Source organism: Macrosteles quadrilineatus, unplaced genomic scaffold, assembly GCF_028750875.1.
Source record: "Macrosteles quadrilineatus isolate MER2022 unplaced genomic scaffold, UCM_ALF_1.0 Scaffold_7__1_contigs__length_78375512, whole genome shotgun sequence".
Taxonomy (NCBI): domain Eukaryota; kingdom Metazoa; phylum Arthropoda; class Insecta; order Hemiptera; family Cicadellidae; genus Macrosteles; species Macrosteles quadrilineatus.
In genome coordinates this window covers 17207821-17235267 of record NW_026542600.1, presented here as the reverse complement: position 1 = coordinate 17235267, position 27447 = coordinate 17207821, and the positions used below count along the sequence as shown (strand labels likewise).

At 30.8% G+C, this 27447-nt stretch overlaps 1 protein-coding gene across 1 annotated transcript in view; it reads left to right on the top strand.

Moving 5' to 3' along the window:
- LOC128998829 (uncharacterized) overlaps positions 1-25205 on the top strand; it is a 45953-nt gene extending 20748 nt beyond the window's left edge. Inside the window, exons 3-5 of the mRNA XM_054425186.1 lie at positions 2793-3023; positions 24542-24942; positions 24987-25205. Of these exons, the coding sequence (XP_054281161.1) occupies positions 2793-3023; positions 24542-24942; positions 24987-25205 (851 nt within the window). The remainder of the gene's footprint in view (positions 1-2792; positions 3024-24541; positions 24943-24986) is intronic.
- The last annotated feature ends 2242 nt before the right edge of the window (positions 25206-27447 follow it).

The following is a 27447-nucleotide window of genomic DNA, read 5'->3' as shown; positions in this document are numbered from 1 at the left end:
TATTTCCGCAACACCTTTTAGAGAAATTTTTCACAAATATATAACCTATTACTTTTTGAGTAAACTTTCCTGACAATTTACATATAGTTATAAGAGGAATTAAAGGTTTACCTCAATTTAATTGCATATTTAGGGCTGAAAAATCCATTTGAAAAAAATTTCCTCTTTCAAGGAGATTACTGTTAACTTTTGCCATTTCTCATACAATGATGCAGTATATAGTGAATTATTATTATATTTCTTGGCGATTTATATATTTTAGTGACTCAACTGACCATTTTTAATGAATTTGACCTTTTTACTTTTGAAATACAGTCAATTGTAAATTTATAGTACAGGAAGTAGACAAGGTAGAAGGTAGTTTATGTCGATTGAAACAGAGGATTAAACACTAATAAATGACTTTGTTCAACTTTATTCATTTTGTAAAAGTAATATATTGTCTTAGTACAGTGTTTTTAATCTTAGAATGATGGGTACAAGCTTATGATGGACCCAATATTTTGTAAAATTTCAATCTCTTGACACTATACTATAAAAAGTCTTTCTTGTATCATAGTTTCTTCAAAAACTATTTGATTGTTGTAGACTAATAATTTAAACAGATAAATTTACTTACTTAAGTCCAATTAGTACCACAAATAACCAATCAATTACATGCAATAACAGTCCTGTTCTAGCTGATGCCAGATAACAGAGAAAACTCTAAAATCATGAAAGACCTCTAGGGCAACAGTTATCACTAATCAGTTAAGCAATCAATCGATAAAACCAATAATAAACTAATCAGTTAATCAATCAATCGATAAAACCAATAATAAACGGTAAATTCGCCCGATCAACCACCTAAGGCCACAACCCCATCTAGTAGTGTGTGGATGGACAGCACATCCACTCCGGAGAAGAAGTTTGTTTCGTTTAGATTGGTTGATTAATTATTAATCGATTGATTGGTTTTTTAGTGATTTTAGCGATTTTTTAGTGATTTTTAAGGCATTTTTTGTGATTTTCCACCTATCAGAATGGTCAAAAAGCGTTGGAAACTCAGTTTTTACAAGTTAAAGACTGTTGATTCATGGAATATTGGGATTTAATAGCTTTATAACCTTTTAATTAGGTTGAGGCTGTCTAATGTAACGTTAGATGATGCAAATTGTATGTTAAAAATAATATTTACGTGGTTTATAGGAAAAATAAACTCGTGGAAAACTTTAAATGTAAATATCTCGAAAACTAATAGTGATACAGAGATGGGATTTTCACTGAATTCAAGCTAATTTTTACCCACATTTTACTAACCTAATTAAATGCATGCGTCTTTAAGGGTTATTTAGTAATCGACCGCCCGCGTTTAAGTTACAACGGGTTGCGTTCTGCAAACGGCAGGCGATAGTCACGATAGCTTGTATAGTGAGAAGTATTCCAAAGGCTATAAATAATTTTCTATTGTATTTGTGGTCAAACAGGCTATATAAGCCTAGATTTATTAGTAAAATACCTAAAGGTACACATTTTCACTCTAAATTTGTGGTTAAATGACCAAAATATACGTATAATTAGCATTCAAACTACTCAGGTTTATGCTTTTTACAACATTAAAATGCTTTATTACCGATTTTGTTACTTACTAATTCTTGTTCTCACCATAATATTGTTAATAAACAATTCTTATACAGTTCAATACTTTAAAACCATACGTATTTACTGAAAACACGTATAGAAAATTCAATTTTCAATCGACTAAAACTCGAGGTTCAAGAGAGCTAATATATGGCATAAATAATGCATAATATTCAAGAGTCTTATTCTTATTCTTCTTATTCTTTTATTTATTTCTCTATAAAAGTAAATTATGACTTTATTTTTGTATATTTCACTGCTTAAGCACCTATTCATGGTATGTAGTGAAGTCTAAGTAATTTAAATGAACAGTTTATCGAAAATTCAAGTATTACCAGTGGTTGCAAATCGGCAAGTAAAACGTAAGAGTCATAGCCTAATCTTGACTTTTTAGTCTTTTTAACCAATTTCATAATCATTTAATGATGAATTAGACTGTAGAATATAATAAAATTACCCATTAAAGGCTTAATACCAGGGAAATAAGCTCATAAAACCACTAAATGTGGAATTACAGCCATAATATCAAGTGAATAAGCCCATAATATCAAGAAAAAATCTCTAAAAAATCACTAAAATCACTAAAATCACTAAAAACCAATCAATCGATTAATAATTAATCAACCAATCTAAACGAAACAAACGAAACAAACTTCTTCTCCGGAGTGGATGTGCTGTCCATCCACACACTACTAGATGGGGTTGTGGCTTCAAGTGGTTGATCGGTCGAATTTACCGCTTGTTATTGGTTTTATCTAATTGATAGATAGGCTGATTACTGATTAATAGATTGACTGATAAGATATGGTACTAAAACTATTTAAAAGATGCTGAGTTTCCCTTTGTTTTAAACCTTTGTTCCTAAGAAGTGTACTAAGATAAGGTTTATAATCTTAATCCAAGGTTATTTGTTCTACAAACTAAAGATAAATCATGAATACAGATAACTAGCAGCTATTTAAGTAGATGGAACATAAGTTCCGAATAGTGTTGAGTAATACGCAGAGTGTTATGTATAGAATTTCTTTAGTGAATAGGTTTTGGTTTTCCTAACATAATAATGTCACTTCACAAATCCGTACATTGTTTACATATAATGGCATTGTTACCAAGAGATTACGATCGTAGTGTTATTCCGGGTTACAGTGATACTGTTGATGGTATGCGTTTAGGATGTGGTTTTTCACTAAAAACATCGTCTGAGAAAACTTCTGCTTTGGAAGAAAAATCCAAGAAATCCAAGAAAATGAGGATTGACTGCTACTTCAAGAAAGAAGACATCTATACACCAACCCAATCTACATCATCAAGAAATGATACTTCATCAACATCACAACAGGATGAAATGGATTCCAGTGAAAAGGACTTCTATACACCATGGAAGATAGTTGTCCTACATAAAGGTACTACAAATGATCATTGGCATTTTTTATATATAGCTTCTCATCGAAAGTTTAAGACCAATTCCAAATTAGGTATTGATATTTCACATGTACAACATAAAATAAAGAATGTTGGTTGTATTCAATGTTTACAAAACTACCTTCATAGTGGAAATGGTAGAGAAGTCGTTACAGATTTTCTAACAGAAAAAGATAAATCATTAGTTTGTTGTAGTAAGCATAGTAAAAATAATCAATTTAGTTTTGAAGATTTTGATGAATGTGATAGTGATTTTGAAGGATCAACAAACAATGGAATTGTCATCACTAATGCTTACTTGATTGAGTTGTTTTTGAAAAATAAATGCTTTACCGAATCAACAGCAAAGATTTTGTTAACTGCTGAACCTAATGGACAAGAATTTTTGTTTAAAAAGTTTTCAAATGATAGAATCAAAATTGCTATTCAAACCAGTAAGATGATATCATTTGGGGAAACATCATTCCAGAGGTTACAAAGAGCCAAGCAATATTACGAAAAAATATCCAATGACATTAATTTTTCAGAGCAAATGGCCAAATTAATAAAATGGTTAGAAATGAATTCTATTGATGTTCATGAATTCGCTAACATAACCTACGACCATTTTCACAAAAAATCTGGTAAGAAAAATAATTTATTTTTTAAAGGACCACCGTCTACTGGTAAAAGCATGATAATTGAAAGCTTAATAAGTTGTCATTTCAATTATACCCGGTTGACAGGAATAAATGAAAATTCATCCTTCAATTTCTCTTCATTAGTACATTCTAATGCTTGTTTTATGGATGAAATAAAATTAACAGAGCCTTTATTTGAAGTATGGAAACTTCTAGCTGCAGGTCAGAACTTCTTAACTGATGTAAAATATCAAGAGAAGTGTGAGATTACAAATTGTGTATTATATACAGCTTCTAACTATGATATCGAATTATACTGCAAGGTTCCTTCAGCAAAAAATGCTATAAAAGCTAGAACCTATACTTACTATATTAAACAGCCATGTTCTGAATACTTTAATGTTGCTCCCCATACTTGGGAAATGTTTTGGAATACATATAAATAGTACTGTATAACAACTTATCATATTGTAAATTCCTACAAATAAATAAAAATATTGATCCATATTTTAATGTGTTATCTATTTCCTTTGTGTTTGAATGACAACTAGTGTTTTAATTCTATATTAGAGACTATGGTTTTATGACATATGCTCAAGAGTATTGACTATACAAGTATTTGTTATGCCTTTAGGTTATTATCACATATTAAAAGTTATACTTGTAGCTAAAATGTCTTTGACACAAACCAGGACAAAAGAACCTGATTACATGCCTAAATGGATCAATTAACAATATAAATGAACTAGGGCAACAGTTATCACTAATCACTTAATCAATCGATAAAACCAATAATAAACTAATCAGATAATCAATCAGATAAAACCAATAACAAACGGTAAACTCGACCGATCAACCACCTAAGGCCACAACCCCATCTAGTAGTGTGTGGATGGACAGCACATCCACTCTAGGGAGGAGAAGTTTGTTTCGTTTAGATTGGTTGATTAATTATTAATCGATTGATTGGTTTTTTAGTGATTTTAGTGATTTTAGTGATTTTTAAGGCATTTTTTGTGATTTTCCACCTATCAGAATGGTCAAAAAGCGTTGGAAACTCAGTTTTTACAAGTTAGAGACTGTTTATTTATAGAATATTGGGATTTAATAGCTTTATAACCTTTTAATTAGGTTGAGGCTTTCAAATATAACGTCAGATGATGCAAATTGTATGTTAAAAATAATATTTACGTGATTTAGAGGTAAAATAAACTCGTGGAAAGTTTTAAATGCAAATATCTCGAAAACTAATAGTGATACAGAGTTGGGATTTTCACTGAATTAAAGCTAATTTTTACCCACATTTTACTAACCTAATTAAATGCATGCGTCTTTAAGGGTTATTTAGTAATCGACCGCCCGCGTTTAAGTTACTACGCGTTGCGTTCCGCAAACGGCAGGCGATAGTCACGATAGTCTTAAAATGTGAGAAGTATTCCAAAGGCTATAAATCATTTTCTATTGTATTTGTGGTCAAAATCAAGCTATGTAAGCCTAGATTTATTAGTAAGGTACCTAAAAGTAAACATTTTAACTCTACATTTATGGTTAAATGACCAAAAAACACGTATAATTAGCATTCAAACTACTCAGGTTTATGCTTTTTACAACATTAAAATGCTTTATTACTGATTTTGTTACTTACTAATTCTTGTTTTCACCATAATATTGTTAATAAACAATCTTTATACAGTTCAATACTTTAAAACCATACCTTTTTACTGAAAACACGTATAATTTTATTTTTTACATGACAAAAACTCGAGGTTCAAGAGAGCTAATATATGGTATAAATAATGCATAATATTCAAGAGTCTATGTATGGTAAACTGTATGGTATTTGTAGTTTACTAATAAACTATTAAGCCAAAAAGTGTTTATGATATTAACCATACATATTAAAGTATGACAATAGATCTACAGCAGCGCGCGGTGACCTTGCGAAATTCCTTTGTCAGCGCATTCTATCGATGTTTGGGAAATACCGTAGCGATTTGGCAGGCAGTTGATGTAACACTATGTACACTTCAATTGAAACTTTTAATAATTAGTTTAATACAGATTATAGCCTCTGATGAATGTATAGATTAACAGGAAGACTAACTAAAGACCTATCTTCATTTAACCGAATACTACGATTGTTATTTGATTTTAAAGGGTCTTTATTAGGATTCTAACTGTTTTAAGCCAATTTTGAACTAACCAAAGTATAATATAGTACCTTTGAGAATCATTTTAGCCTAAAACAGTAAATATTATGTTAATATACACTTTAAAAGTCTACAATCTGTGACTTAAAATAGTCCAACTCGCAGCAAAATAGCCAACTTTAGACTGATAAGGCTTAAAAAGTAAACATTTTTAATGGCTGAAATATATGTATTACTGTTGAATATATAGCAATAAACATAATTATGTAGTTTATTTAATGTTAATCCTTTCAATAGCTTTATATTTCAGCAAATAAAATGGCGTTTTCGCCACGAGTTTAAAAGACGATAAATGTCATAATATTGCAAAATATAGTGTTTTTTGTGATTTTTTAAGGGATTTTAACATCAAATTAGTTAAACTATACTAGTAAATGATTTGAAAACCACATTTGGAGAGCTTAGAACTGTACAGTTTATTCAGAAAATGGAAAAAATCTATTGCGACAAAGACATTTCAAACAACAATACAGGCTTATTCTTTTATTTATTTCTCTATAAAAGTAAATTATGACTTTATTTTTGTATATTTCACTGCTTAAGCACCTATTACATGGTATGTAGTGAAGTCTAAGTAATTTAAATGAACAGTTTATCGAAAATTCAAGTATTACCAGTGGTTGCAAATCGGCAAGTAAAACGTAAGAGTCATAGCCTAATCTTGACTTTTTAGTCTTTTTAACCAATTTCATAATCATTTAATGATGAATTAGACTGTAGAATATAATAAAATTACCCATTAAAGGCTTAATACCAGGGAAATAAGCTCATAAAACCACTAAATGTGGAATTACAGCCATAATATCAAGTGAATAAGCCCATAATATCAAGAAAAAATCTCTAAAAAATCACTAAAATCACTAAAAAATCGCTAAAATCACAAAAAACCAATCAATCGATTAATAATTAATCAACCAATCTAAATTAACAAACTTCTCCTCCCTAGAGTGGATGTGCTGTCCATCCACACACTACTAGATGGGGTTGTGGCTTTAGGTGGTTGATCGGGCGAATTTACCGTTTATTATTGGTTTTATCGATTGATTATCTGATTAGTTTATTATTGGTTTTATCGATTGATTGCTTAACTGATTAGTGATAACTGTTGCCCTAGAGGTCTTTCATGATTTTAGAGTTATTTCTCTTATCTGGTATCAGCTAGAACAGGACTGTTATTGCAGGTAATTTATTGGTTATTTGTGGTACTAATTGGACTTAAGTTAGTACTTTATCAGTTTAAATTATTAGTCTACAACAATCAACTAGTTTGGGACATCTAATGGTTTCAAGGAATTGAAATTTAAGTGTTATTGGTTAGACAAATGAGTAGAAAGATTTTGGAAGCCTATTTACTTGTAAATGATGTTAATATATCTACATAATATAGTTCAATTGTCATTAGTTTTGATAAGTGTAAACAGTGTCTTTTTAAACATGTGTACAAAACTCAAGAATTACTGCAATGGAGACTACTCTAGTGAAAGCTTCATGCTAGTGTTATGCAAAATTCTTTTGTCATTGTCATGAGGTCTCAAGGTATTCAGTTTGTTAGATAGTATTTGAACCTGTTATCAGACTATACACTTGATACCACTATGATATCAAAACAAAACAATAGATTACACATTGAATGATACCATATAAGGGCCTCTATTGGCTGGGATTCCAGTAGTATTCAGCAGACATTGTGTGGTGAATCTGTAAGTTGTTATTTTATTTATTATGTCACAAAGTGAGGTTTTAGATAAATTGCGGAGCTGCAAATTGAAGATTCTTTCTGATCTAAAAACAAATTTCTCTAAAGTACAAAAGAATAAGTTTAATGATTTAGAATCATATTTATTTGAAATGGACAAGATAGCTCGTGGTTATAAGTTACGAGTGGTTACAAGTAATGTAATGAAAGGAAGACCATGCAATTATTTAGAGCTAAAAACAAGTAAGAATCAATATCTGAAGTTTTGTGAGGAAATCTTTACTAAAGTGCCCAAAGATGTTAAATTGGGAAATGACTGTCTTTATGCTAACACATATATTGGTTATATAATTGGTTCTAACATTCAAAAATTGAGTGAGAAACTCAATAATGAGTTAAAAAATGAGAAGCTTATTAATATACGTTGGCAACACTATAGTAATAATACAACTAATGTGATCAATCTGAAAATGCCAAGAGGAGAACTGTATTATTTCAAAAATAAAGCTCAGCATTTACAAAAGCATAGTAAAGAATGGATACAAATGCTTATTACGCCTCCAGTTTTGTATTACTGCATTGGAAATAAGAGATATAGTGTTTCACGTGATGAAACAACTCTAAATGCTAGTGGATTGAAAATACCTATTCATGTTAAGAAGAAGAAAATGTACAGCTGTTTTAAATACTTTTTGCTGCTATGTATGACTAAGAAAATAATGAGTGACTTGGAAGCTTCAGCTACATTAGAAGAATGTTATTGGGACTCTTTGTATAGTGACAGTGAAGAGGAATTTTGGTATTTTCAGAACAGGTGTTCAATTAATTGGGCAGCAGGATGCAGTAAAACAATTGTATAGTATTTCTTCAATAAAGTAGTGTATAAATGAATGTTGTAATTATTTGAAATATAGAGTATTCCTTTATTCATTTTATAGTTTAGTTTAAGATTTTAGAATGGTTAAGTTTAAGGATTCTTCATCCTAAAGGATATTAGTATTTTGTTCAGCAGATTATTTCTTTTTATTACCATCATTCAAATCTAAAATCGGGATAAACTCAAACTATACTCACAAAAATACTGATAGGTTATTTCAATCATCAATCAGACAATCAATCACTATTAAGACAAATTTCTTTTTGCAGCTAAAACTTCTTTAAGGTAGACAAAGGTATAAGAGACTGATTTTAAACATGGCCCTAGGTTAAACTAGAGTTATTTTGATTACACTTGAGATAATAATACTATTTTATTACATTATTTCAGTAGGCATGTTAGGAATAAAGGGAAACTCATCGTCTTTTTGGTAGTTTTAACAGAAAAAAACAATCAATCTAGCATCTTTTAAATAGGTTTAGTACCATATCTTATCAGTCAATCTATTAATCAGTAATCAGCCTATCTATTAATTAGATAAAACCAATAACAAACGGTAAACTCGACCGATCAACCACTTGAAGCCACAACCCCATCTAGTAGTGTGTGGATGGACAGCACATCCACTCCGGAGAAGAAGTTTGTTTCGTTTGTTAATTTAGATTGGTTGATTAATTATTAATCGATTGATTGGTTTTTTATTTTTTAGTGATTTTAGTGATTTTTTAGAGATTTTTTCTTGATATTATGGGCTTATTCACTTGATATTATGGCTGTAATTCCACATTTAGTGGTTTTATGAGCTTATTTCCCTGGTATTAAGCCTTTAATGGGTAATTTTATTATATTCTACAGTCTAATTCATCATTAAATGATTATGAAATTGGTTAAAAAGACTAAAAAGTCAAGATTAGGCTATGACTCTTACGTTTTACTTGCCGATTTGCAACCACTGGTAATACTTGATAGATAAACTGTTCATTTAAATTACTTAGACTTCACTACATACCATGAATAGGTGCTTAAGCAGTGAAATATACAAAAATAAATTCATAATTTACTTTTATAGAGAAATAAATAAAGGAATAAGCCTGTACTGTTTTTTAAACTGTCTTTGTCGCAATAGATTTTTTCCATTTTCTGGCTAAACTATACAGTTATAAGCTCTCCAAATGTGGTTTTCAAATCATTTACTATTATAGTTTAACTAATTTGATGTTAAAATCCCTTAAAAAATCACAAAAAACACTATAATTTGCAATTTTATGACATTTATCGTCTTTTAAACTCGTGGCGAAAACGCCATTTTATTTTCTGAATTATAAAGCTATTGAAAGGATTAAGAAGAAATAAACTACATAATTATGTTTATTGCTATATATTCAACAGTAATAGATATATTTCAGCCTTTAAAAATGTTTACTTTTTAAGCCTTATCAGTCTAAAGTTGGCTATTTTGCTCCCAGTTGGACTATTTTAAGTCACAGATTGTATACTTTTAAAGTGTATATTAACGTAATATTTACTGTTTTAGGCTAAAATGAGTCTCAAAGGTACTATATTATCCTTTGGTTAGTTCACAATTGGCTTAAAACAGTTAGAATCCTAATAAAGATCCTTTAAATTCATATAACAATCGTAGCATTCGTCTAGATAAAGATAGGTCTTTTGTTAGTCTTCCTTTTAATCTATACATCCATTAGAGGCTATAATCAGTATTAAACTAATTATTAAAAGTTTCATTTGAACAAAAAGTGTAGTATTACATCAACTGCCTGCCAAATCGCTACGGTATTTCCCAAACATCGATAGAATGCGCTGACAAAGGAATTGCACAAGGTCACCGCGCGCTGCTGTAGATCTATTGTCATACTTTAATATGTATGGCTAATATCATAAACACCCATTTATAACATATGTAGATCTATTGTCATACTTTAATATGTATGGCTAAAATCATAAACACTTTTTGGCTTAATGGTTTATTAGTAAACTACAAACACCATACAGTTTACCATATACAGACTCTTGAACCTCGAGTTTTATTCGGTTGAAAATTGAATTTTTCTATACGTGTTTTCAGTAAATACGTATGGTTTTAAAGTATTGAACTGTATAAGAATTGTTTATTAACAATATTATGGTGAGAACAAGAATTAGTAAGTAACAAAATCGGTAATAAAGCATTTTAATGTTGTAAAAAGCATAAACCTGAGTAGTTTGAATGCTAATTATACGTATTTTTTGGTCATTTAACCATAAATATAGAGTGAAAATGTGTACCTTTAGGTATTTTACTAATAAATCTAGGCTTACATAGCTTGATTTTGACCACAAATACAATAGAAAATTATTTATAGCCTTTGGAATACTTCTCACTATACAAGCTATCGTGACTATCGCCTGCCATTTGCAGAACGCAACCCGTTGTAACTTAAACGCGGGCGGTCGATTACTAAATAACCCTTAAAGACGCATGCATTTAATTAGGTTAGTAAAATGTGGGTAAAAATTAGCTTGAATTCAGTGAAAATCCCATCTCTGTATCACTTTTAGTTTTCGAGATATTTGCATTTAAAGTTTTCCATGAGTTATTTTCCCTATAAACCACGTAAATATTATTTTTAACATACAATTTGCATCATCTAACGTTACATTAGACAGCCTCAACCTAATTAAAAGGTTATAAAGCTATTAAATCCCAATATTCCATGAATCAACAGTCTTTAACTTGTAAAAACTGAGTTTCCAACGCTTTTTGACCATTCTGATAGGTGGAAAATCACAAAAAATGCCTTAAAAATCACTAAAATCACTAAAATCACTAAAAAACCAATCAATCGATTAATAATTAATCAACCAATCTAAACGAAACAAACTTCTTCTCCGGAGTGGATGTGCTGTCCATCCACACACTACTAGATGGGGTTGTGGCCTTAGGTGGTTGATCGGGCGAATTTACCGTTTATTATTGGTTTTATCTGATTAACTGATTAGTTTATTATTGGTTTTATCGATTGATTATCTGATTGATTAACTGATTAGTTTATTATTGGTTTTATCGATTGATTGCTTAACTGATTAGTGATAACTGTTGCCCTAGAGGTCTTTCATGATTTTAGAGTTATTTCTCTTATCTGGTATCAGCTAGAACAGGACTGTTATTGCAGGTAATTTATTGGTTATTTGTGGTACTAATTGGACTTAAGTTAGTACTTTATCAGTTTAAATTATTAGTCTACAACAATCAACTAGTTTGGGACATCTAATGGTTTCAAGGAATTGAAATTTAAGTGTTATTGGTTAGACAAATGAGTAGAAAGATTTTGGAAGCCTATTTACTTGTAAATGATGTTAATATATCTACATAATATAGTTCAATTGTCATTAGTTTTGATAAGTATAAACAGTGTCTTTTTAAACATGTGTACAAAACTCAAGAATTACTGCAATGGAGACTACTCTAGTGAAAGCTTCATGCTAGTGTTATGCAAAATTCTTTTGTCATTGTCATGAGGTCTCAAGGTATTCAGTTTGTTAGATAGTATTTGAACCTGTTATCAGACTATACACTTGATACCACTATGATATCAAAACAAAACAATAGATTACACATTGAATGATACCATATAAGGGCCTCTATTGGCTGGGATTCCAGTAGTATTCAGCAGACATTGTGTGGTGAATCTGTAAGTTGTTATTTTATTTATTATGTCACAAAGTGAGGTTTTAGATAAATTGCGGAGCTGCAAATTGAAGATTCTTTCTGATCTAAAAACAAATTTCTCTAAAGTACAAAAGAATAAGTTTAATGATTTAGAATCATATTTATTTGAAATGGACAAGATAGCTCGTGGTTATAAGTTACGAGTGGTTACAAGTAATGTAAAGAAAGGAAGACCATGCAATTATTTAGAGCTAAAAACAAGTAAGAATCAATATCTGAAGTTTTGTGAGGAAATCTTTACTAAAGTGCCCAAAGATGTTAAATTGGGAAATGACTGTCTTTATGCTAACACATATATTGGTTATATAATTGGTTCTAACATTCAAAAATTGAGTGAGAAACTCAATAATGAGTTAAAAAATGAGAAGCTTATTAATATACGTTGGCAACACTATAGTAATAATACAACTAATGTGATCAATCTGAAAATGCCAAGAGGAGAACTGTATTATTTCAAAAATAAAGCTCAGCATTTACAAAAGCATAGTAAAGAATGGATACAAATGCTTATTAAGCCTCCAGTTTTGTATTACTGCATTGGAAATAAGAGATATAGTGTTTCACGTGATGAAACAACTCTAAATGCTAGTGGATTGAAAATACCTATTCATGTTAAGAAGAAGAAAATGTACAGCTGTTTTAAATACTTTTTGCTGCTATGTATGACTAAGAAAATAATGAGTGACTTGGAAGCTTCAGCTACATTAGAAGAATGTTATTGGGACTCTTTGTATAGTGACAGTGAAGAGGAATTTTGGTATTTTCAGAACAGGTGTTCAATTAATTGGGCAGCAGGATGCAGTAAAACAATTGTATAGTATTTCTTCAATAAAGTAGTGTATAAATGAATGTTGTAATTATTTGAAATATAGAGTATTCCTTTATTCATTTTATAGTTTAGTTTAAGATTTTAGAATGGTTAAGTTTAAGGATTCTTCATCCTAAAGGATATTAGTATTTTGTTCAGCAGATTATTTCTTTTTATTACCATCATTCAAATCTAAAATCGGGATAAACTCAAACTATACTCACAAAAATACTGATAGGTTATTTCAATCATCAATCAGACAATCAATCACTATTAAGACAAATTTCTTTTTGCAGCTAAAACTTCTTTAAGGTAGACAAAGGTATAAGAGACTGATTTTAAACATGGCCCTAGGTTAAACTAGAGTTATTTTGATTACACTTGAGATAATAATACTATTTTATTACATTATTTCAGTAGGCATGTTAGGAATAAAGGGAAACTCATCGTCTTTTTGGTAGTTTTAACAGAAAAAAACAATCAATCTAGCATCTTTTAAATAGGTTTAGTACCATATCTTATCAGTCAATCTATTAATCAGTAATCAGCCTATCTATTAATTAGATAAAACCAATAACAAACGGTAAACTCGACCGATCAACCACTTGAAGCCACAACCCCATCTAGTAGTGTGTGGATGGACAGCACATCCACTCCGGAGAAGAAGTTTGTTTCGTTTGTTAATTTAGATTGGTTGATTAATTATTAATCGATTGATTGGTTTTTTATTTTTTAGTGATTTTAGTGATTTTTTAGAGATTTTTTCTTGATATTATGGGCTTATTCACTTGATATTATGGCTGTAATTCCACCCTATTGGATGTGCTGTCCATCCACACACTACTAGATGGGGTTGTGGCTTCAAGTGGTTGATCGGTCGAGTTTACCGTTTGTTATTGGTTTTATCTAATTGATAGATAGGCTGATTACTGATTAATAGATTGACTGATAAGATATGGTACTAGACCTATTTAAAAGATGCTGAGTTTCCCTTTGTTTTAAACCTTTGTTCTTAACATATCTACTAAGATAATGTTTATCACTATTTAGAGTACTAAGTGTCTACGTATTGTTTAACCAAAAGACATGTTTTAATAGATAATACAGATTATAGTTACAAGAGTCTTCTGTCTCAGTCAGTCACAAAGAAGTTTTTGCATAGTAATCTAGTGGTGTTTCTTCAATAGGATATCTTATTATAAATTTAAATGTGAGTTATATCTAATATTTTTATCTTACCTGAAAATATATGCTTATTTTTATCTGATCAATGAATCAAATTTTTGTAACATTTACATTATAACCATATATTCATAGCATAATAAACTTGTATTTCCAATTAAATTACTTATATTGTAATCAATTTTGTAATTTGACAAAAACCAATACTGCTGTGATAATGTCATTAAACAATAGAACATCTATTATAGTACCTTTTAAAGTATATGAGATTATATGTAACTCGATTACTATTGAGGAATGTGTAGAAAATAACCGATATCGCCTCAAATCAATCTTAAAGCAGATTTTCTTCAACATAGGAGTTTTTAAGTTTTATATAAACTTTCATACAGTTTTCAGTACCATTGACCTGTATGAAAATCCAAATGTTGATTTATGTTCTACATTCCTTTCAATGGACAGTTTGGATGCATTAACATCTATCCTTGATGAAATGAAAACTGACTTGTTGCATCATGAAGGGTTTTATTTAAGCTCTACAAATAGGACACTCATTCACATCAATAAAATATTATTACAAGTTTTGTAACTAAAAAAAGAAATACTAAAAAATGTTCACATAGAATATTATTTATACTTCAGTGAACCTTCTTATTGCTTAAGGATTTTATTAAAGAAATATCAGAAATCATTTTAAATGTCATAATTGACGTTAAGATAGTGTCTACATGGTTCAATTGAAAACATTGAAGAAAGTCTTTTTTTTTAAATGTGAATCTTATGAAAGGAACTTTGTCAAACTTATTTCTAACATTGCCTTTGGCTATAAAGAGATTAGTTCATGTTTAATTTTTAATTCCAGGTTTTAGCATCTTAAAATAAAAGATGTTTTGTAGCCCTGTGATACTTGGTATCAAATGGTAAAATGCCTATAAAAAGTACAAGATTATATTGATGTAATAGTTTTACTATATAATAAAATATTATTCTATTGTATTTGATAAAAAGTCGTAACAATAATTTTGAAGTATTGTCATAAAAATATTGTATGAGACATATTAATGATAATATATTATATTGTTGCAATAAAATCATAAAAATATAAAAATAATATATATCTTGAAAGTGAAATCAAACATAAACAATTGGAATTTTAAATTATACAATGAATAATATATCCTTATGAATACTTTGTTTTCACATACAATGGCAAGCAAATACTACTAATACATTTGTTATCTTGTTTTATATTTTATTTAATATATGTATTATCCCTTTATAACATTTCAAAATTGCTATGCTTTGGTCCAACTTATATGTGCATGAAAACTATACCTAGATGACTAACTTTAAGTTAATTGAAAGTATTGTCTCAAACTATTATGATTATTAAATATGTCAAACTATACATAGAGAATTTATCATATCATACAAATAAACTTTTTAACAAAAATTGTGTTTTTTCTTTCTACATTCAAATATGCCAATAATCGCTTTGAACCTTAGTTCTATAAATGTCTAGTCAAAACAAATTACTACTTCATGTGGATAATATTTGATGTTGTAATTTTATCTTAAAGACAATAATTTATGACAAATGCTCAAGAGTATTGACTATACAAGTATTTATTATGCCTTTAGGTAATTATCACATATTAAAAGTTATACTTGTAGCTAAGATGTCTTTGACACAAACCAAGACAAAAGAACCTGATCACATGCCTAAATGGATCAATTAACAATCTAAATGAACTAGGGCAACAGTTATCACTAATCACTTAATCAATCGATAAAACCAATAATAAACTAATCAGATAATCAATCAGATAAAACCAATAACAAGCGGTAAATTCGCCCGATCAACCACCTAAGGCCACAACCCCATCTAGTAGTGTGTGGATGGACAGCACATCCACTCTAGGGAGGAGAAGTTTGAAGAGTGGATGTGCTGTCCATCCACACACTACTAGATGGGGTTGTGGCCTTAGGTGGTTGATCGGGCGAATTTACCGTTTATTATTGGTTTTATCTGATTGATTAACTGATTAGTTTATTATTGGTTTTATCGATTGATTATCTGATTGATTAACTGATTAGTTTATTATTGGTTTTATCGATTGATTGCTTAACTGATTAGTGATATCTGTTGCCCTAGAGGTCTTTCATGATTTTAGAGTTTTCTCTGTTATCTGGCATCAGCTAGAACAGGACTGTTATTGCATGTAATTGATTGGTTATTTGTGGTACTAATTGGTCTTAAGTAAGTAAATTTATCTGTTTAAATTATTAGTCTACAACAATCAAATAGTTTTTGAAGAAACTATGATACAAGAAAGACTTTTTATAGTATAGTGTCAAGAGATTGAAATTTTACAAAATATTGGGTCCATCATAAGCTTGTACCCATCATTCTAAGATTAAAAACACTGTACTAAGACAATATATTACTTTTACAAAATGAATAAAGTTGAACAAAGTCATTTATTAGTGTTTAATCCTCTGTTTCAATCGACATAAACTACCTTCTACCTTGTCTACTTCCTGTACTATAAATTTACAATTGACTGTATTTCAAAAGTAAAAAGGTCAAATTCATTAAAAATGGTCAGTTGAGTCACTAAAATATATAAATCGCCAAGAAATATAATAATAATTCACTATATACTGCATCATTGTATGAGAAATGGCAAAAGTTAACAGTAATCTCCTTGAAAGAGGAAATTTTTTTCAAATGGATTTTTCAGCCCTAAATATGCAATTAAATTGAGGTAAACCTTTAATTCCTCTTATAACTATATGTAAATTGTCAGGAAAGTTTACTCAAAAAGTAATAGGTTATATATTTGTGAAAAATTTCTCTAAAAGGTGTTGCGGAAATATTACGCGTGAAACTAGCTACAACTTACATTAAATGAGGATTATTCTTTGGAAAAGGACTTTTATTGGGCCAAATGTTGAATAGCCTAGTCTTAAATATTATTTAGTTTAAAAAAATCTCATTTAAAACTCAAAAAAACAATTTGGGCTATTTTGAGATCAAATTCGATACACCAGATTATAGTCTGAAATGAATCGCTGGTACTGTTAAACAACATTTTCCAAGAAATACACCTTATAATTGCTCTAAATCTTGTCAAATACATTTAAGTTATCCAAACCAAGGGTATTTTATGGTAAAACTGCCATTATTGGGTTTAAATAACTTTTAATTTCAAGAAATGTATGATTTTCAAAAGAATTGGCCAGTTTTGTAGGAATATTTTATTATGTTAATAACTTTGCCATTTATTGCCCAATTTGCATAATTTAAACTTTTAAATGATGGTATTGTGATGTAGTTTATAGAATGATAAATAACTGTCACATAGCAAAGGGCAATCTTTTTAAATTATGACTGTCTGCATAGCCTTTTCTTGTTTAGTAGGAAGCATTTCAGAAATACAACGCAGTACATGGTTCTACTGCTGGATTTTACACTTTATGAATTTATACTAAAAGAAACCTTTTTGATAGTGTAAAACAAACATTAAACAACTGTCACCAAAATAAAATATGTATTTAGGATTTGCAGTTATACAGTTTCCCACTGTACTAAGAAAGTCTGTCAAAATACATAGTAATATGGGTCTCTTTAGCACTAATATCAAACAATGACCAATGCTTCTTCCTAAAGGATATTAGTATTTTGTTCAGCAGATTATTTCTTTTTATTACCATCATTCAAATCTAAAATCGGGATAAACTCATAGCTATACTCACAAAAATACTGATATTTCAATCATTAATCAGACAATCAATCACTATTAAGACACATTTCATTTTGCTGCTAAAACTTCTTTATGCTAGACAAAGGTATAAGAGACTGATTTTAAACATGGCCCTACGTTAAACTAGAGTTATTTTGATTACACTTGAGATAATAATACTATTTTATTACATTATTTCAGTAGGCATGTTAGGAATAAAGGGAAACTCATCGTCTTTTTGGTAGTTTTAACAGAAAAAAACAATCAATATAGCATCTTTTAAATAGTTTTAGTACCATATCTTATCAGTCAATCTATTAATCAGTAATCAATTAGATAATCAATCGATAAAACCAATAAAAAACGGTAAATTCGACCGATCAACCACTTCAAGCCACAACCCCATCTAGTAGTGTGTGGATGGACAGCACATCCACTCTAGGGAGGAGAAGTTTGTTTCGTTTAGATTGGTTGATTAATTATTAATCGATTGATTGGTTTTTTAGTGATTTTAGTGATTTTAGTGATTTTTAAGGCATTTTTTGTGATTTTCCACCTATCAGAATGGTCAAAAAGCGTTGGAAACTCAGTTTTTACAAGTTAGAGACTGTTTATTTATAGAATATTGGGATTTAATAGCTTTATAACCTTTTAATTAGGTTGAGGCTTTCAAATATAACGTCAGATGATGCAAATTGTATGTTAAAAATAATATTTACGTGATTTAGAGGTAAAATAAACTCGTGGAAAACTTTAAATGCAAATATCTCGAAAACTAATAGTGATACAGAGTTGGGATTTTCACTGAATTAAAGCTAATTTTTACCCACATTTTACTAACCTAATTAAATGCATGCGTCTTTAAGGGTTATTTAGTAATCGACCGCCCGCGTTTAAGTTACTACGCGTTGCGTTCCGCAAACGGCAGGCGATAGTCACGATAGTCTTAAAATGTGAGAAGTATTCCAAAGGCTATAAATCATTTTCTATTGTATTTGTGGTCAAACAAGCTATATAAGCCTAGATTTATTAGTAAAATATCTAAAAGTACAGATTTTAACTCTATATTTATGGTTAAATGACCAAAAAATACGTATAATTAGCATTCAAACTACTCAGGTTTATGCTTTTTACAACATTAAAATGCTTTATTACTGATTTTGTTACTTACTAATTCTATATAAGTAATAATTCTATATAAGTACTACTTCTATAATTCTATACTAATAAGTACGTAAATATATACAGTTCAATACTTTAAAACCATACATTTATACTGAAAATACGTATAAAAAATTCAATTTTCAATCGACTAAAACTAGAGGTTCAAGACTCTGTATATGGTAAACTGTATGGTATTTGTAGTTTACTAATAAACTATTAAGCCAAAAAGTGTTTATGATATTAACCATACATATTAAAGTATGACAATAGATCTACAGCAGCGCGCGGTGACCTTGCGAAATTCCTTTGTCAGCGCATTCTATCGATGTTTGGGAAATACCGTAGCGATTTGGCAGGCAGTTGATGTAACACTATGTACACTTCAATTGAAACTTTTAATAATTAGTTTAATACAGATTATAGCCTCTGATGAATGTATAGATTAACAGGAAGACTAACTAAAGACCTATCTTCATTTAACCGAATACTACGATTGTTATTTGATTTTAAAGGGTCTTTATTAGGATTCTAACTGTTTTAAGCCAATTTTGAACTAACCAAAGTATAATATAGTACCTTTGAGAATCATTTTAGCCTAAAACAGTAAATATTATGTTAATATACACTTTAAAAGTCTACAATCTGTGACTTAAAATAGTCCAACTCGCAGCAAAATAGCCAACTTTAGACTGATAAGGCTTAAAAAGTAAACATTTTTAATGGCTGAAATATATGTATTACTGTTGAATATATAGCAATAAACATAATTATGTAGTTTATTTAATGTTAATCCTTTCAATAGCTTTATATTTCAGCAAATAAAATGGCGTTTTCGCCACGAGTTTAAAAGACGATAAATGTCATAATATTGCAAAATATAGTGTTTTTTGTGATTTTTTAAGGGATTTTAACATCAAATTAGTTAAACTATACTAGTAAATGATTTGAAAACCACATTTGGAGAGCTTAGAACTGTACAGTTTATTCAGAAAATGGAAAAAATCTATTGCGACAAAGACATTTCAAACAACAATACAGGCTTATTCTTTTATTTATTTCTCTATAAAAGTAAATTATGACTTTATTTTTGTATATTTCACTGCTTAAGCACCTATTACATGGTATGTAGTGAAGTCTAAGTAATTTAAATGAACAGTTTATCGAAAATTCAAGTATTACCAGTGGTTGCAAATCGGCAAGTAAAACGTAAGAGTCATAGCCTAATCTTGACTTTTTAGTCTTTTTAACCAATTTCATAATCATTTAATGATGAATTAGACTGTAGAATATAATAAAATTACCCATTAAAGGCTTAATACCAGGGAAATAAGCTCATAAAACCACTAAATGTGGAATTACAGCCATAATATCAAGTGAATAAGCCCATAATATCAAGAAAAAATCTCTAAAAAATCACTAAAATCACTAAAAAATCGCTAAAATCACAAAAAACCAATCAATCGATTAATAATTAATCAACCAATCTAAATTAACAAACGAAACAAACTTCTCCTCCCTAGAGTGGATGTGCTGTCCATCCACACACTACTAGATGTGGATGAAATATAAAGTCAAAGTTGATTAAATTAATTTAATGGTGGTTTCTGTTCACCCGTGAATTCACGGGTAGAACCTCTTGTTTCAGTTTAAAGTGTGAATTGTAGTTTAACAGCTGAATGTACATTCGTAGTACATTCATTCAGATAATTTAAACAAGAGACGTAGTATAAAAATAATGATAGGTCTACTTTAATTAAATTACAGTCTGGTGTAAGGTAAACAAAAATCTGCAGTGTTTAAAATAATGTTTACCTAAAAAAACTTCTGGTAGTGTCCTATTTACAAGCAAATACAAAGTGAAAGTAAATAACAATTTGTTATGTAAAAACCAGATAAACACTAAGTATAAAATATGAAATTAAAAACTAAACCAATGTAACAAGAGACAAGTATGTTATAAAAATGCGTTTAAAATATAATCCTATATATTAATTAACAGTCTGGTGTATTGGTACAACAAAATATTAAAATTAATCTTGTAACTGCAGTGTTTAAATGATCAATTACTACAAAAAGGCTTCTAGTGATGTAGATATTTACAATCAATAAAAGAAATTTACAGTTTGTTATATACAAAATCAGAAAATTCAGTTGGATGGAATTAAATGCCCCTATGCATTTCATTCAACAATTAATTAATGTAATTTGCAATTTAATAATTGGAACACACAATTCAACATTGTGCATTTCCAACAAAAATTATGTTGGATGGAATTAAATGTACTGTTGTTAATATGTGAAATAACACAGAACAAGTAAGTATCAAAATTAAACTTTTACTGCCAAAATTTAACGTACGCAGCCAACGAAATAAAGAATTCAAGTTAAAATTACTACAAGTATTTTGCATTTAAAGATTTCGTAATACAGTTAAGTTAAATAGACACCTTCTAGTGATGAAATGCACTATTTTGTATTGTTTTACTACCTTACACAAACATCTGTTACTTTTATATTTAGTGTTCGCGGCCAACGAAATAAAGAATTCAAGTTCAAATTACTATAAGTATTTTACACATAAATGTTTCGTAATACAGTACTGTTAAATAGGTACCCTCTAGTGATGAAATGCACTATTTTTTATTGTTTAACTACTGTACACGAACATCTGTTACATATTTAGCGTTCGCGGCCTAAGAAATAATGAATTCAAGTTCAAATAACTGCAAGTATTTTACATTTAAATTTGTCATAATACATTACTAAAAACCACTATCATATACAGTATTAAAAGAAGCATAAAAGATTTATTATATGTAGTAAGAATTTGCGTATTTTTGAATCTAAAATTTTGAAACAAAAATAGGTTTATTTGGGGCGGATATCCACCACCCGTAGACACCATCACTTCCTGAGTCGTTAATGCCAAAGATTACAGCAGTATTCTAATACAATAGTAATGTATTTCCTAGAAGGTTGGCTCCAATGCTATTTGCCCTGTTTCCTGTGTTGACGGGCCTATCCACCACCCCACAGGTATTTCCGGGAGATTCCTGGGATTTAGTGGGTAAAGCGCAAGCTCAGGTCAGGTACCTACTCCCGAGAAACCTACCCTTTACACCACATAATAGGGGCAGCCCAGGCCGAGTCAGGGGCAGCGCAGGCCGAAAGTCCGTTTCCCCCCAAATAAATTATTATAATCACTAAAACCATAAAATTTTAACTTCACAAATTGTTTTAACATAAAGAAATAATAATTACAAGCTTACAGAATTTCAACCACTGTTGAATATTTAATTTTTACCTCACTGTAATGTTTAAGCTGTTTTTTGCTGTCCAGGGCTGAAAAGCCAGCTGTCGTCGTCATTTGGGGGCCGAGCAGGGTTTTACATCCTATGGCCAAACATCAGCTGTTCCTAATCAGCTAAACCAGCTGTATATAAAATACACAAGCAATGCATTCCAGTAGACTTGTTTTATTGCGCTACATAGCAACTAGTTGTTATTTCTGCTAAATCCTTTTATTTCTTAACATTACCTTAAAGTTTTAGTTATGTTGAGTGTGCATTTACTGTATTTATTTTCTCAATTTTGTATAGTGTGGAGAAAATAGTGTTCGTACCACGGGCCGAAAGGGTTTTGCTGGATCGAGATCATGTTTAAGTTCGAGACAAAGTCGAGAACATTTTCGGCCCTAGGTAGGAAATATACTATTTAGTGTCTGTCTCTATTTTTCCATCATAAATGGCAATAAAATAATTGATAAACCTGTCTACACGTCTACACCACGTTTTATAGCGTACAGTATTTTTTAAACTCCGTTTAGAATCACGAATACTAGAAAAGACCCGGTATGGATCATAAACATAAACAAATGACGTTTTTGGCCCAATAGTAAACAAAATTTCTATACAAATAGCATTAATTGACATATGGTTTTGTTTACTTTCGGGCAAAAACGTCATTTGTTTATGTTTATGATCCATACAGGGTATTTTATAATATTCGTGTTTAGAATGGACACGTTTTCCTTCCCGTGTTTGTAACATTTTTTCTTATTTCGCATAGGAAAAAAGAGCCTTTTTTGCCAAAAGCACCCAAATAATAGCTTTTTAACTGGCTGATTCGTAACGTTAAGATTCGTTTTTCAGATCGGTCTTGGGGTCCGCAAATAAGCCCCAAAGGTTCCGTGAACCAACATTTTTGCCTAGAAAATATTTAAAGTAATTGTTGATAGGTTACTTCTTAGTTGCATCTAATTTTTGATGGATCTAGTTTAGTGGTAGGGCGTTGCTTTTCGGTTCCTGATGTCCAGGGTTAAAATTCCGCCAATCACAATTGCATAAGTTGATTGGCATAATTCCTCACCCCGAAGGCCTAGCCCGAATTAATATGAAGAATATCCGAGCCCAGCATACTACGATGGGAATATATAAGTCTTTAAAAAATTTAAAGTAATGTTCAACATGGAGCGATGTGCGATATCACTCCTCTAGGCATAGCTCCGAATAACGCGTCTTTAATAAAGGTATTGCTCAGAAAGTCTATAGACCGGCCAGGCTTTGCTCCGACATACATACCACGGCATGTGTTTACTTCCAGTCAAAGTTTGATCAGTTTTTAAATAAATATGTATAAAATTACAAGACAATAAAGTAAGTTCTATGCATAAGAGTTAACTTGTTGTAGCTAACATATTCCTCAGAATTGGGTCTTAGAATTCCCTTTACATGGAAGGTATAATAAGTTATTCCCCAACATTTCTTTGGTAAGTGTTATATGGCACAAAAAAATTATATTCGCTATTAGAATTAAAGTATCACATTTGTATCTTTGAAAGGAACCTCTCCGATAAGAATATGATGCCAAGGCACTGTTTTGAACAAGTTTAATCGGTTAGGGACTGTTTATGAAGGCATTTCTACAGAAATTCGTTCCGGAGCGTTTTCTTTCAGTTATGCAATTTGGAACAGGTTAGAGTTCTGAGGTCAGTCAGGGAGGTTGGAGTTCTGCGATTGATTATTAATTATAAACTATAAAATATAAATACAATCGGCTATAATCCGTCACAAGTCTTACTACTGCAATAAACATTATTAATTTTTCTCATCGAAGAAATGCCCTACCGTATTTTATTAGTACTATTTTTTACAATTAATATACAGTATATTTAACTCTATGTTGATCTTTTAAAGGGCGTTTAGAGTTATTTTTGTAATCTATTTCAAAAATGGGACGGTTCAATGTACCAATACCTCTTAGGTCGTAGCTAGTTTATCTTAAACACTTATTAGTGAGTTAGCTATATTCTAGATAAAATAACATTCCTTACCGCTTGAGAAGAGAACGCGAAGGTATAACACAAGTGCTATAAACACTAAAACTGCGGTCGACTGCACTAGTCGATTGGACTTCCTTTCTCGTAGTCGTTCCATTGAGAAGTAGCTATGTCCTGAAGCCATCGTGTAGCTCAAGTAGTCGCAGAAGCCCAAGTAGCACTAGAAGGTCAAGTAGTCGCAGAAGCTCAAGTAGTCGCAGAAGCTCAAGTAGTACGCAGAAGCCCAAGTAGCACTAGAAGGTCAAGTAGTCGCAGAAGCTCAAGTAGTCGCAGAAACTCAAGTAGTCGCAGAAGCTCAAGTAGCAGTAGAAGATCAAGTAGCACTAGAAGCTCAAGTATTCGCAGAAGCCCAAGTAGTCGCAGAGCTCAAGTAGTCACAGAAGCCCAAGTAGCACTAGAAGCTCAAGTAGCACTAGAAGCTCAAGTAGCACTAGAAGCTCAAGTAGTACTAGAAGCTCAAGTAGTACCAGAAGCTCAAGTAGCACTAGAAGCTCAAGTAGCACTAGAAGCTCAAGTAGCACTAGAAGCTCAAGTAGCACTAGAAGCTCAAGTAGCACTAGAAGCTCAAGTAGCACTAGAAGGTCAAGTAGTCGCAGAAGCTCAAGTAGTCGCAGAAACTCAAGTAGTCGCAGAAGCTCAAGTAGCACTAGAAGCTCAAGTAGCACTAGAAGCTCAAGTAGCACTAGAAGCTCAAGTAGCACTAGAAGCTCAAGTAGCACTAGAAGCTCAAGTAGCACTAGAAGCTCAAGTAGCACTAGAAGCTCAAGTAGAAGGACTTCACCTGTCACGGGATAAAACTGGAGTGACCAAGAGCTCAGAACACAGCGATAATGATATCGAAACCATACGTCATTGCTGCCTCCCTGATAGTGAATCATAGGTCGATTATACATACTGATAAACTTATATATGCTGTTTTACAATGCTTGTATTGAAATATAAGATTCTTAAAACTAGTTGATTTTACAGGTTATGGGAAATTAATTTTCAATAATATCCCTTATCGATCAAATACAAATATTATATCGGATATTTAACTTCTTTCTGTTTCATCACAAAATTTAACCAAAAAACTATCATATTGATTCTTGATTCTTGAAAGCAAGAACGTTTATAATAAATATCTGTAGTGAAATGTATATTTAAGTACATATAATAATAAAGTTGACTCATATTTATTTACTTGGACTGAGCTGTCTTCTAAGTGTAAAGGGTGGATACCTAATTAAGAGGCTAAGGAAAGGAACACACGCTTTAGATTCAAATAGCTCTAATAGACTATACTTCTTAGTTTTTTGTGGTATTTAAATTTGTTATTAAAACAAAGAACTTACTTTCCAACAATAAAAAGTACAAAAACAATTGTTCAGTCCTCTTTTTTAACCGACAGTTACGTCTATGGTATCCACCTCCTTATAGAGTATCTGTTTGAGTACAAATAAATAAAAAAACACAATACGATCAAAATGCCAACATTAGCATCAGATATGTACTGTCAGTTATTAAACACTATATCTAAAAGCCTAAACCTTATTGATCTTTTCCTTTATTTATATACTTAATTAAACATTTCCAGTGTTTAGTTATGATATTTGTAAAATACAAAAACTAATATAATGCAAGTTTTATGAAGATTGAGTCATGAACCGCAGATGATTCAGGTTTGTTATATTTTGGCTGGCCAACGTTCAATAATACTACCATAAATATATTATAAAAACATTTTAAACACTTTGAAAACGTGTCTATCTTTATTGTTTTGGAAACTATAAACTCATCTTAACTTTTTCGTACACCCAGCAGAAGTGTATATAAGCGGAAGTGTGTATAGAAGGGATTAAGTAATGTGAAAATTTTAAGTTAAAACATAAATTTCTTCACAAATTAACACTGTCAATTCCAGCTTACATGAATGCTACAGTACAACATTCTCATTCTGATATCATATTTTAAATAAGTAAAAGATTAATTGATATAAAAACCTAGGGAAAATCTAAGGAAAATGTAACAGTTAAACAAAAATTTTTTAAAGTTGCAATACAGCCATAATATTAAAAGCAGAAATTAAATTCTTGCAGGTGGATAATCATTTATAAATTTTGATCAAACCTACTTAGGATTTGGAATAACACCTCCTAGACATGTCTATACTCTTTTTATCTATTCCAATACCAAACATTTGTAAGGAATACAGACCGCCAGACCTCACATAGACTTTCATCTTCCGTCGAATCGTTTTTCTCCTCCCTCTTTGATACGCTAATGGTAAGCTCCGAACTTTGATTAAGTACAAACCCCGTCAGAGGGATGTTATCAACCGCTTTGACTGCCACTTCGGTTTTTAGACAGGTACGAACCTGTATGTCGCCAGTCTGTCCTCTGTCGCCACCCGCAGTTCAGCCTCTTTCCGAGATTATCCTGGGATGTCGTCTAGTCGCTGATCATTGGATGTTGAAAAAGCTTATGATACGAGTCTGATCATTAATCAAAATATAACCTTAAAGGTTGTAAATTTATATTGGCTTCCAGGATACAAATGTTTTCTTAAGATCAAACCAAAGTTATAAATTATCGTAATCCAAATTAGCGCAGTTCCTTTGCGCTACCGAATAAGCAAATTTAGTATTCCTTTAAGTTCTTCATTTATTTCGCATTAATATTCCTTAAGCTAAGTTCTTGCTTGTAATTGTTTGGGTTTAAAGTGTTTATGTTTGTTTAAAATACGGGTCGCCGGATTTCTACCCCCGGATATTTACCCCCATGAAAAAACGCCTACGTCATTTTGACGTCACGAGGGGCGGGGCTTATACACGTTTGAGAAACAGCCCGCGACTGGAAATCTACCCCCGGCCATCTACCCCCAGACATCTACCCCCGGACATCTACCCCCGGACATCTACCCCCCGTGGTCAGCTCTGCCGTGTATCGGCCAATATCCATTATGTTGTATAATTGATTTTATAAATTGCTTTACCTTCTTATATCCAGTAGTAAACATGCGATATGTCGATGTCTGTTTTAACATTATCCATATTTA